We start from the raw sequence: 13468 nt of genomic DNA on the forward strand, positions 1-13468 counted from the left end.
TGTCCCTCATCCTTGTCACTCTCAAGTATGGACACACTTTCTAATACAAGTTGAAGCTCAGCCACAATCTCCTTCAGAACCAGTATTGTCAGGAATCCTAAGCAGTCTTTCATATAAGTGTTATTTATAAACTACTTGAATTCTGTGGACCTTCTCTAACATCTGGCTCTAACACCTTATCCTGACCGCTAATGTGTGACACTCAGTGTCTGGCCCCCTAACACCTGATCTCTAACATTTGAACCCTAACATCTGTCCCCGCAACACCTGACCCTGAATGCCTGACTCCTATCTTAGGATCTTGCAAAAGTTGCTGCTTAAGAACTCTGAAGACACAGGTCTGTGTTACATCACATAGGAAGCAGCCAGGTTTAAGAACTCCAGGCTGCCAGGTTTAATTAATACAATGACAAACACAATGTCCATTGATTTTCTGACTGGTCACACATTTCACTAACATGAATATGTAGGCATTTAGATGTCTAATTCTTGCTTAGCAAACCATAATGGTTATCAATAAACATTTGTTGAGTACTTACTAACTGCTAGGCACCTCTTCCCCTCGCTCCCATGCTCTCCTCTTGCTTCATTTTCAACACTTTATCTGTAGGATTTCATTCAGTATGCAAATGTGGAAACTGAGGTTTGGTACATTTAACAAAATGCACCCAGCAGGGAGTAGTAGCACCCCAGATTCAAACTTGGCCTGACTGCTGTCTCTGAAGATATTTGGAAGGAACTTGGCAGACCAACTGCATTCGAGCATGAGGTCAGACATCCAATCTGAATACCTTTCTCTTCCTGTATTTCTTTCCTCATGTTTTCATGAGAAGCTTATCCTTGACTGACCAGATTGAAACAGAGGCAGGGATTAGGGAGGTACACCTCTGGTTGTGCTCTTGAGGGTTTCTTCAGGGAATATTAAGCAACAGGCAAGACCAACTCCTCATTCTCTCTCTTTGCTTCCTGGAAGTCATGATGTGAGTACTCTGCTTTGTCATGCTTACCCGCCGTGGTGGCCTGAATCCTTTGGAGTATGAGTCAAGATAAACCATTCCTCCCTCATATTGCTTAAGTCTAGTATTTTGTCAGGACAACAAGAGTCTTCTGATACCTGGCTCCACTCAAGTATTACATCTGCATCAATTGTATCATTATTGCATATTGAATTTGAAAGGTGATTTATGTCAACTGTGAACACAAACTGCATTGCCTCAAACAGGCTGAGCAAAGATGGGAATAAAGTTGTTTTATATTTTAATTAAAAGCTGATGAGCTCATATAATAAGGACAAAAAACTGTTCCCCAAAGCATCCAGTCCTTAGGTCCTAACCAGCTCTGTTTTGTCAACCTCACACCATCTGAGCCACTCACAAGTCATACTCAGACACTTTGACCACAAGGCAAATTGTGTAAGAACAACACAGCCTGTCTAGGTCAGTGGCTTGCACAGTCACTAGGAGTGCTCCACAGTCAATTAATTTTCACAATGTTTTATGAGGCAAGCAGGCAGAATAACAACATGCAAAAGAGCCTGCCTGGGGAACCGTCTTTAAGTATACACCTTGAATTCTTGAGATGCTCTTGGTCCTTGGTTTTCTCTAGTAATTGTTATTCATGAAATGTAAGAAGGAGATGGAAATGTTTCTTAAAAATACTTATTAGGTTGAAATGGGAAAAGGGGAGAGAGAGTGCCAGATTATTATAGATCTGTAACATCCTCCTCTGTAACTGACTCCTGACAGAGACCCTTGGAAATTCTGGGGAGACTTTCATCCCTTGTATGGTGACTGAAATATTCTCTTTCCATAAGCACCATGCTTGAGAGCTTGCAAGGTATGTTAGAGACTAATTTTAGGGCTGGAGAGAGGGTTCAACATCTTTTGCTCTTCCAGAGGACTTGAGTTCAGTTCCCAGCACATATAATGAACAGCTCGAAGCTACTTGTAACTCCAGCTGCTGGGGATCTGATGCCCTCTTTTGGCCTCTTTGGGTACCCCTCACATGCATGTGGTGTACACACACACACACACACACACACACACACACACACACACACACACACATTATATTTTTACAGCAATCCTTAACCTATTATTACCAAGCATTTCCTAGAAAAGAAGTTAATGTTTAGAGTTTGTGTGCTAATTGCTCAAACTCTTACACAAGGAAGTGATTAAGCTTTCGTCATTTTGTGCCTTGACTCTCCAACCTTTCATTGCCTCCCAGTTTGCAATCCCACAAATGCTCAGCTGTAATGGTGAAGGAATCTGGCTTTGTCCTTAGGGTTCTTTGTACAAGGTTGTCCTTGTACAAATGTGCCTACCTGAAAGTGTTTACAAATGTAAAATGGCAGGAACTATTAAATTATATATACTCTAAGTGGGTATATTATATGATAGGTCAATTATATCTATTTTTCAAAGTCAAATTAACAAAAATTCTTTCTCAGAAGATTCTTATTCCCAGTGGCTATGAAAATCATAAAATATTGACTGATTGATCTTGGACTACTTTTATAGTATCTCAAAATTTAGGGTTACTGCTATTGGACTGAGTATGGAATTATGAACTTATAATTAATAAGCTTCTGATCAAAGCTAAAGAAATTTTTACTTGTAACATTTCTAATTTAACTGTTTCAAAAATAAAGTTTTACAATTTTGGATACATATTATATTTACTATTTATATTGTTTAAAACTGGTATTTTTTTGTTTTATTGAGACAGGGTCTCACTACATAGCCCTGGCTGTCCTAGAACTCACTATGTAGACCAGGCTGGCCTTGAACTCACAAAAATCCATCGGCTTCTGCCTCCCGAGTGCTGGGATTAAAGACGTGGGTTACTACACCTGGATTGGTATTTCTTTTTAAGTAAAGATAATTGCTCTAGTTTTCTTTCTGCTGCTGTGGCAAAACACTGTTGGAGAGCAACTTAGAGGCTTACACTTCCACATAACAGTCCATCACTGAGGGAAGTCATGGCAGGATCTTGAAAGAAGAAACCAAGAAGAACACTGCTTGCTGGCTCATTCACAGGCTCACACTCAGCTCGTTTTCTTTTATTTTCTTAAAAAAAAATTTATTTATTTATTATATATACAGTGTTCTGCCTGCATGTGTGCCTGCAGGCCAGAAGAGGGCACCAGATCTCATTACAGATGGTTGTGAGCCACCATGTGGTTGCTGGGAATTGAACTCCAGTCCCCTGGAAGGGCAGCCAGTGCTCTTAACCTCTGAGTCATCTCCCCAGTCCCCACTAGTTTTCTTATATACCCCAGAACCACTGTCATAGGAATTGTGCCTCCCACAGTGGGCTAGGTCCTCCTACTTCAATTTGTGATTGAGACAATCCTCCACAGACATGCTCAAAGGTCAATCTGATGTAGAAATTCCTCATCAGAGGCTTCTTTCAGCTGACTCTAGGGTTTGTCAAGTTGATAATGAAGGGTATGTAATCAGGTTAATAACCAAATATATTTCAGCAACTCTCTATACTAGCACACATGGGGACACACTGGCTGTCAGTGTCACCTTGAAATGGACCTAAATCATCAATTCCTCTGGAGTGCTGGTGGAACTACTTGTCCCCACCACCTGTTCCTTTGAGCCAATGTGATCCTCTGGTTGTTCAGGTAAGGACAGGTAAACAAAGTTATCAGCATGCCTCCAAGACCACAGATGGGTATGTCCTTCATGCTATTTCTATTATGCCATTAAATGAAGATGACCTTAAGAAGTTCTTGAGTAATTTCCATAGTTCATTATTAACCATATAGGTATAATACTGAGTTGTAGGAAGTCATAAGAAGATGAGAATCTGAGGTGGACACTAGAAGCATCTTGCATGGTTGTAGGAGAAGGCTAGTAGGATGAGAAGCCCGGGCATGAGAGCAGCCATAATGGAGAATGAACTTTGGTCATGATGAGGACATGAAGGATCAGCACTGACCTTATTTGATTGGCTGAGGTCACTAGGTGAATGCTGTGCCAAGATCTACAACAGGAAGTATGGAAAAGCAGCCACAGGTTTGGACAGAGGGGACTGAGAATTCTAATGCTGACTCTAACATTTAGATGTCCAAAGGGAGCTCAAGGAGGGCTGGGAGGGTGCAAGAATTAGACCCATGGAAGCAGAGGCTGCCTGGAGACTTTAGTTGCTTGGTAGACTGCTGGTTGCTGTGTTATTTTTATGAGTGTTTTCAGATCACCAAGAGTCAAATCAGAAGGTTGGAAACCATGTGACTGGAAGATGAGGGAACCGGATGTGTCCGTAGTATGTTATAAAAGAAAGAACTCATTCTTACTAAGGAGTCTGATTTTAAAGATTAGGTAAAGCTTTCTGGTTGTGGGTAGAAGGTCCCAATTGACCAGAAAACCAAATTATAAGCCACCATGCCTCTCATTTGTCAAATCTGAGTATTCTTTTTGAAGGCACCACATTTAGATTTTAGCAAAGCTGAAAAGCAGAGGTTCAAGGAGCATGAACTCTGAGTTGGTCCTACCACATCAGTCAATCTTACAAAACAGTTAAATACCTTTCTAAGCTGTACGTTTGAATAAGGCAAGCTCTTGACATTCCTCTTAGCACACTCAAGTCTCTTGTATGGCCCTCTGAGCCCTGGAAACCCATCTCCACCAGTCTCTCCAAACTTACCTCCTGATAGGCACTGATTCCTATTTCTTATTCAGGTCTTTGTGAAGGAAATGCTCCTTACCTACAGCTTCTTGAAAGTTGTGGTGTCTATACCTCAGGTCTGATTGAGAAGAGTCATCCCCAGGCTGCCATGGCTATCGCTCTGCCCTCTTCAGATGGCAACTGTCTGCCCACAGCAGTTACAGCAGTGCTTGTAACTCTCCTTCATAGTCTTGCCCAAGAAAGGGACTGTGGCTAATGTCCTTTTGTGCCAACGTGTGCTGACTGGGATGGAAACCACTGTCCCCAGTTCACTATACACTTGCCTACTTGTCTTAAGAAGGTTTCTACTAGGCTTCATGTTCAAGCATGGCTGTCTGGTTGATGGTCACATCATGACATTTATGTGTAGATGGATGCTGAAACAACCTTTTTAGACATAGTTAACCTAAGGCTGTGTTTCTCTGATTCTCCACTGTTTGATTTGCTCTTGCTGAGGGTGGAGCTGTTGACTCTGTGTGAGTGCTGGCCACACTTTAACCACATCTATCTACAGGGACTACGTTCAAGTCTATGGAGACAAATAGCTGGAACAATACTGTTCTCCCATCCTCAGGTGTGATTCCCCTCGGGGGGGAAATTTCCACAGACCATTTCTGCCTCTGCACATCTCTACAGGTGGAACATACACCATGACATTGCAACTTTGGGCTGTCTGGTGCCAAACGTCTTCTTCAGGACTTTTAAATACTTTGTGACCTTCATCTTCTACCATTTGGTAGTATGCTTTATAACTAAGCTAAACACAATAAACTGTATTTTACTTTACACTTATTTTAGGAAATAGAGATGAATTTTTGGACTTACCCTCTAGAGCATATTTCATATCGAGGGCAAAGAGAGACCACATGATTTCTGCACTTATCTTTCCCATGTTTAGTTCTTGGGGAAACCTAAAACAAAACACATCATACTAGTGTATCAAAAAAATAATAATAATATCTCTGAAAACCCAAATGCCTCATTTCACCCATAACCACAGTTGTCATTATATGGCTCATACACACACATGTATACTTTCATTTATGCAATTTCTTTCTACTGACTTTAATAAGCTGAGGTAGTATAAGTTGAAAAGAACACTGAGTGGTAAAATAGATATTATTTTATTGGTACCAAAGAGGCAGAGCCCAGGGATTCCCTGGGATGTCTATGTGATGTGTTTGGGTCAGGACAGCTCCATCTGTCATACCAAATCATGTCCTCTAAAAAAAATAATAATAATGTCCTCTATGCATCCATCTTGAGGGTAGATCAAATGAATCCAAACAACAGATACCACATAATACCAGAGAGACCCACCACACACACAAGTGATGTACACATAGATACACAGATATACCAAAACATATAGATCTGTTTTTTAATCCAAATCTAGAAAGATTAACCCTGTAAATTAATCTTGTGGAATCTAGGAAGCATTAGCTAAGTACATATGATGTTGCTGAGACCTCAAATAAGACAACACATGTGCAATTATTCTGATTACACTTTCAACACAAAGAATAGTATACTTCATCAATACCCCTGATTGAAAGACACACATCAACTTGTCTCATAATATCCACTCATATTTTAACACAAACATTTATAGGTTTATTTACCAAAATTTAAACATAGAACTCTTATAATAAAAATCCACACACACACACACAACTAGTCCTCAGCCTTCAATATATTTTATCAATATAAAAATAACCATAGACAAATTATGTTAAAAGGTTTCATTTGTGCACAGATGCTGATACCACTCAGTTTATGTTAATTTTTATGCTGCAAATAGGCAGAAGCAAAACTATAAATGGATAATGAGTGTTTTAGGGGGGAGAAAATGGATAATTATATTTAATTTATTTTCATTGTTTTGAATCAGAACTTAAGAGAATATCAGGTTATAATGCCTGAACGAAAAAGAACAAAAATAAAACTACAAATTAATATTTCTCATATACATCACTTCAAGCATCTCCAATAAAAAAATGAATTCCATAGATTTTAAAGATTTATTTTTATTTTTAATTATGTATCTGTGTATCTATATGTGTGTATATACATGTGTATACAGGTGTCCACAGAGGCCAGAAGATGATGCCAGATCCCCAGGAGCTGGAGTTACAACAATGTGGGCCAGCTTAGTTCCAATCTTAAAAAAATTGGCTAAAGGGAGCCGACAGACACTTTTGAATCTTCAACCTGGCACATGCCAGTGCAAATGAAATCACCAGTTAAGATAGAGCCACACTGGAAGAATACACACAGTCTAAAAAATAAATAAGCTAGCAATACCAATATGAAAAGAAGTGGTCTGAGTCAGATGATTAAATTACTTGATGAGCAAATAATTTAAAAAGAAAAACCCCCAGAAAACCCAAAACCCCAAACAAACAAACAACAAAACCCCCAAGGCTGGAGAGAAGGCTCAGCAGTTAAGAGCGACCATTGCTCCTGAGGACCAGAGTTCTGCTCAAGCACCTAAATCTGTTGGCTCCCAACCACCTGTATCTCCAGTTCCAGGAAATGTAACACCCTCTTCCCGCTTCTGCACTCACATGTACACTCTCATAAAGACAAAATACACCTTAAAAAAGAAAAAAATAAGACACAGAAAAAAAACCCGAACAACACAGGAAAAGAAATGCATACTCTATCAACATTCCAAGACATTAAAATTAAAATGATGGTGAAATATGTTGTTTCAGACTACAAGCTACAATGAATTGTAAGCATGTGTCATAACTGCTTCCTGTTTCTCTAAAGGGCTTCACTTCTTACACAGGGCAGGCACTTGAGCTGCCACACTGCACCCTTCTCTGCTCTGCACCCTGGACTCCTGCCTACTGGCTCCACCACCCTCACATTACATGATACAGTGGAATAATAAGCAGATATGAAGGAGAAAAGACAGAACTGCTAGTGGTAATGTCTGAAATGTGTAATTCCATGGTTTCCTCTTGATACAGGCTTTAATTTATCTAGCATCGTTTCACGATACTACCTTTAGGCTTCAACACTACTGTGAATAACACTGTCTCTTTCTCAATTTTTGTCTAGAGTTATAAAACATTTCTCTTGGATTTGCGACATACTATATCCAAATATGATACCTTGCTATATTGAATATTTTTTTCAATACCTGTGTGTGTGCATGCTTGTGTGTGTGTATGCTTCTGTGTGTGTGTATGTGAGTGTAAATGCATTCTGTGTGTGACAGTGTGTTGACTCTAAAAGGGGTATCAAATCCCCTCCAGGCAGTTGTGAAACATCAGAAATGGGTGCTGAGAATAGAACCCAGGTTCTCTAGAAGAACAGTAAGTACAGAGCTATCTCTTCCATTATTGTACCAAATATTTTAAGTGACTACAATTTGGGAAATGTCACATGTAAGAAGGACTTTCTCTGCTCTGGGAATTGGGTTGAAAGCCCTTGTGTGACAGGTGAGAAGTGCCATTCCTACACTCAGAGAGAAGGGACATTCATTTCTTGGTAGACACATAAGCCAAGAAGATGGCTTGCTGTCCCTCCCAGTCACCGATGCTCTTTAGCTATTGCTCAGTGGCATCCTTCTATGACTCCATTCTTCATCCATGGAGACATCCAGGTCTAACCACTGCACTGTCTTTCCCTGGAAATTCTTCCATGGACTATAACATGCACAGTAACTACATTGATACACTTCTGTCATGTTAACCTGTCTTCTTTCAGGAACCCTAGAGGAGAACTCAGAAGAACAGAAGAAAGACATAGTCTTCCTATACCACACCCCTAGCATCTCTCTACCACCAAGCACTGCCACGTCTATGCATGCAGATTTCCTGGAATATACCTGAAGAAACCTTCAGAGCAAAAGTGTAGTCTGTGATAAGTGCAAGCTTACAGTTTCCAAAATGATTTTGTTGTATTTTCCTATCTTAAAGGAAGAAAAATGCATAATTATAAGCAAAATAAAACAGATGGAAAATGTAAACCATTCTTCCCAAGAAGAGCCCCTCCACTTTCCTCATAGGTTTTGCTAATGGCTTTGTTCTCTTGGATACATTTTTAAGTTTCAATTTTAGTCCTAAAGATTTGTTTTTATTATTTTTAATTATGTGTATTTGTTTCTGTGCTGATAGGCATACATGAGTGTAGTTCCCCATAAAGCCAAAAGAGGGCATCAAATTGCCTAAGCTGGAGTTACAGGCAGATGTGGATGCTGGGAACTTAACTTGGGTCCTTTAGAAGAGCAGCAAATACTCTTAACCACTGAGCCATATCTCCAGGAGCCTCAGTTTCAAATTTTCAGAGGTTATAAAGCAATCACAAGCCTAGGATACTTCTTTCTGTGTGGTTTTAGTCATAGACTTTGGAAATATTTTGCTTTGGTACCAAATTTTAGAATGTTGAATTCAACCTTAATTTCCAGAACTGAGGAATGATATTTAAAAGGCAGAACTTTTTCTTCCAACACACTCTTCAGTGGATTATTGCTGTCTTTAGTTTGGGATAGTGATGGAACCTACACATTTCCAGTTTAACATATTTCTGGCTTATTTCCTCTATCAAGTAATAGCAGTTAAATCCTGTTGCTAAATCTCAGCATGACCCAAAAGGCAGAGATTTTAGTTTTCCTCTGCTGCTTAACTAATTTATCCAGTAGAGTAATTACCGGTTCCTTTAAACTCATTGCCTCATTGGTCAAATGGGGGTGATAACAACACTGTAACATGTGAGCTCTTCACCGGCCATTGTGAGGGTTCAGTGAGATTTTACACCTAAAGGTTTTGTAAGCTCACTTGCTCATCCTGGGCAGTCAGCAAGCATTTGCTGTTGATAGCAGTAAAATCCAAGCCATAAATGAGACATAAAGGAAAATATTATTATCTATTGATTTTTAATTGGAAAGACAGTTATCACAGGAAGTGAAGAGATTTTTATATTTGATTCATTTTGGTCTTTAGGAAAAATAAGATGATAATAAAATTAATGGTAATAAACTGGATTGCAGAGGAAATTTTTATGTACTCAGGAGTAAACAGATTTTAAGATTTCAGAACTCCCAGATGACATACCAACCATGCATATGCAAATTAGAAATAGTTCCCAAACTGTAACAGAAACAGGATGACAGAAAGAGGATTGGCATTATAATTGGCTTGAATATTATCACCTTGGAGGAGAGTCTCAGTGAGGGACCATCTACATGGGGTTGGCCTTTAGGCAGGTCTATGAGTGACTTTTAACTGGAAAGACCCAGTCCAGAATGGGAAGCACCATTCCCTAGATAGGGGGGGTTCTGAACTGTTTAATTACAGTACAGAAATTGAGCTGAGCACAAACAGGCAAGCAAGCAAGGGAGTACACACACATTCGCTTCTCTCTGCTCCTGGCTGTGGATGTGATCTGACCAGCCTTTTAAGTTCAGCCATCCTGACTTCTTGACTATCAGGGCTATAACCTCAAATTTTAAGGGGAAACAAATCCTTTTCTTCACTCAGCTGCTTACTGCCAGGGTATTTTATCAAAGCAACTGAAATGAACCCAGAACACTAACCTTAACTATGTAGAAGTTATTATGTATATATTTAAAACTTAAATATACACTTATATGGTACATCAAATATTCATAGTCCATCATTATATATACATATATATGTATATATGTGTATTTAAGTGACTCTTCTTAGTCTAACCTGAAGATTCCTATATACAAATTAAATTCACTCATGTTAAGGACACTTCTGCATTTTCAGTGAAGCCTCAGTTTAACTTAATTTATAATTTATAATAGGGCTGTTTAATGAAGGAAGCAATCCATTCCTCCATTACAGTCTGACTCCTCTTTTTAATTTGTAGCAATTAATACAGAGCATAAATGTTTTAAACCTTGAGTCTTAGGAGGCACAACAATTTAACAAACCAATTTATTATCTCGCAAATATCTTAGTGGAATCAGGAAAACATAATCTGCCAAATTTGATAATTTGGATTCATTAGTCATAACAGATAAAATTAGAACACATTAAGTTTAGAGTTCTGCTGTGAGATATGAAGTATGTCTGAAGAAAACTATGCTCATTAAGAAGGAGCAGGCCATGCTCTGTGTAACTGGCAGTCACACATACAAGCTGAAGTTTTAGTTTAGTATTAGCTGGCATCTGAGAGACATGTAGTTTTCTGCATAATGTAAGTGAAAGAGAACAAAAATAAACTTAACCAGAATCAAAGACACAATGAGCTATAATGACCATATATAATGTATGGACCTAACTTGAATCCTAACTGTAACAAACCATACTACCCTCCCATCCCCCGCCACCAAAGGGCATTGTATAAGACAATCAGGAGCAGTTGACTACAGGATAGGGTTTCTGCAAGACTCAGGTGCTGATGCTGCTGTTGCTGGCTGTGATGCACTACTTTGGTGGGCCCAAAATGACCATGACTTCTAGAGGTGGGTATTGACATACAGAAAAATGAAATTGCTTCATGTCTAAGATTAGCTGAAGGTGATTCAGCTGGGAAACAAAAACTCAAGAGACCATATAAGCAAAAAATGTAACAAAATTTAATGATCATTAAATTGAAGTGATGGAGACATGTTCTATTGTGTAGTTACTTGTACTTAACATCACGACCAGGTTCATCACGGTTTTTAAGTGTAAACAGTAATTTAGCAAAGCCACGTGTGAACACAGAAGCTAGAAGCTGTAACACACTGAACACTATTCTCAAAATGGGACAACATGTCAATTCTGGATGAAAGCAGCTTACACTCAGGCTTTCCCACTACAGCAAATGGAGTCTTTTAGAATATATGACTTGAAAGGAGTATACTAGGTCATCCCTCACTCTGAAAAAAATTAAAGGGACATACTGCATTTATACACACATATATATGCATGTATATATACTATAAGTAGTAAATGTTTTAAAATTTATTCATTTCTGACATTGGATACACAGACTTCATGCAGAACAAAACTAAATTACATTTTCACTGTGTATACACTCTGGTGGGTGTGTGTGTGTGTGTGTGTGTGTGTTCCCTGCTTGCTTTGTAGTCCTCTGATAAAATACCATGACCAAAATCAGCTCAGGGAGGAAAGGGTTTCCTGGGCTGACATGTCAGGATCATAGTTCATCACGGAGGGAAGCTGAGGCAGGAACTCAAGCAGAAGCTGTGGTGGAATGAATGCTGTTCCCTACCTTGCTTTCCCTGGCTGGCATAGCCTGCTTTCTTGTACAACCGAGGACCACCTGCTCAGGGTGGGTATACCCACAGTGACCTGGGTCCTCCCACAGCCATAATTAATCAATAAAAAGCCTGCAGCCTTGCCTACAGGCCAACCTGATGGAGGCATTTTCTCAACTGAGGTTCCCTCTTCCCAGAGGACTCTAGCTTGCATCAAATTAACAAAAATAAAACAAAACAAAAAAACCCTAAGTGGCATGGGAGCTAAATGGAGGACCCACATTGAGAGCCAAGATGAGGACTAGTTATGGCCATGAGACTGGCATTCTAACAGAAGAGAATGAAAAAGCCAATTCTGGACAGTTGGAAATTTTCATTATCTTCTGGCATTAGGAAGAAAAAAAGATGAGCACAGGGGCCAGGTTTGGAGAACACAGAGAAACATCACAGAAGGAAAGCAGACACTCTGGCTATTACATAGAAAAGATCAGGTTGCTTTGTTCAGAAATAGGAGGCATCTGAGGCGTGAGAGAGATGAATAATTAATAGATGGCAAGACCCTGTTATTGAAGACATCACACACTTCAGTGGCAGAACACAAAGAAATAAATGTTAAGCTGACCAGGAAACCCTTCCTGCTGGCTAGTTTTCCCAGTGTTTGGAGATGCTGTACAGGCTTCTGGGGAGAAATAAAACATCGATGGACATATCCAGCACTGGACTCTGAGTGCTATAATACAGACTTTCCAGGTAGGAAGTGTCCACTAATGAAACAGTGGCAAGCCTTTCTTGTTTGGATTTGAGGTCTACTCCACGAGAGGGATTTCATGCCTGGTTTTATAAACATGGTTAGAACCCTAGGGAGAACCTACTGTTATTTGTCTACATGGTCATGTTGCCTTCTAGACGTTTGTGTTTCTATCCACAAACTTATGCTGCCCCCAACCTTGGTCAGAGAAGCTTCTTGCTACAAGGTAGTGGTTAGTGCAGAGATGTGTTACTGTCCAAGTGCAGAGAATGTCACCATGAGCACTTAGTTGGAGATGAACATCTATACCAACCACAAGCACCAAAGCTAAGGGATCGTGGAAGAGGGACTAGAGGATGGTAAGAGCCAGAGGATGTGGAGGGACACTTTGAAATGCCATCTTATTGACATGCCATAGCTGTAGCACATGAACTCCCAGCAGCAGTGGCTACCTGCACAGGCCTGCATGAGAGCAAAACAGTTAAAAATTCCAGCATGGAGTAGGGAAGAGCTCCCAAGGCCCCATCCCTAGCTGAGGAACTATTGCAGTTGATAGCAGCTTGGCGAGGGAGAGTTAGTTTTCTCTAGGAATATGCCCATTGTGTTTTCAAGCTCTAGTGGATGAGGCCACATTTCTAATTGGGCATTGTGGGCCAAAAACATTAAATGAACAGGGGCATGGAGAAATGGCTCAGCAGTTAAGAGCAATTGCTGCTCTTTCAGTGAAACTGGGTTTAGTTCCCAGCACCCACACAGTGGCCTCCAACCATCTATTAACTCCACTTCCAGGGGATCCGATGCCCTCTTCTGGCCTCCATGGGCACTGCATGCACATGATGCACATACATACA

General features: G+C 39.9%; 1 protein-coding gene across 5 annotated transcripts in view; it reads right to left on the reverse strand.

Moving 5' to 3' along the window:
* Window positions 1-13468, reverse strand: part of Unc13c (unc-13 homolog C) — a 427893-nt gene that overhangs the window by 134032 nt on the left and 280393 nt on the right. For all 5 annotated transcript variants that reach the window (XM_036192012.1, XM_036192007.1, XM_036192008.1 and 2 more), the window contains one exon: window positions 5506-5591. In XM_036192012.1, the coding sequence (XP_036047905.1) occupies window positions 5506-5591 (86 nt within the window). The remainder of the gene's footprint in view (window positions 1-5505; window positions 5592-13468) is intronic.

This window comes from Onychomys torridus, chromosome 7 (assembly GCF_903995425.1).
Source record: "Onychomys torridus chromosome 7, mOncTor1.1, whole genome shotgun sequence".
NCBI lineage: Eukaryota > Metazoa > Chordata > Mammalia > Rodentia > Cricetidae > Onychomys > Onychomys torridus.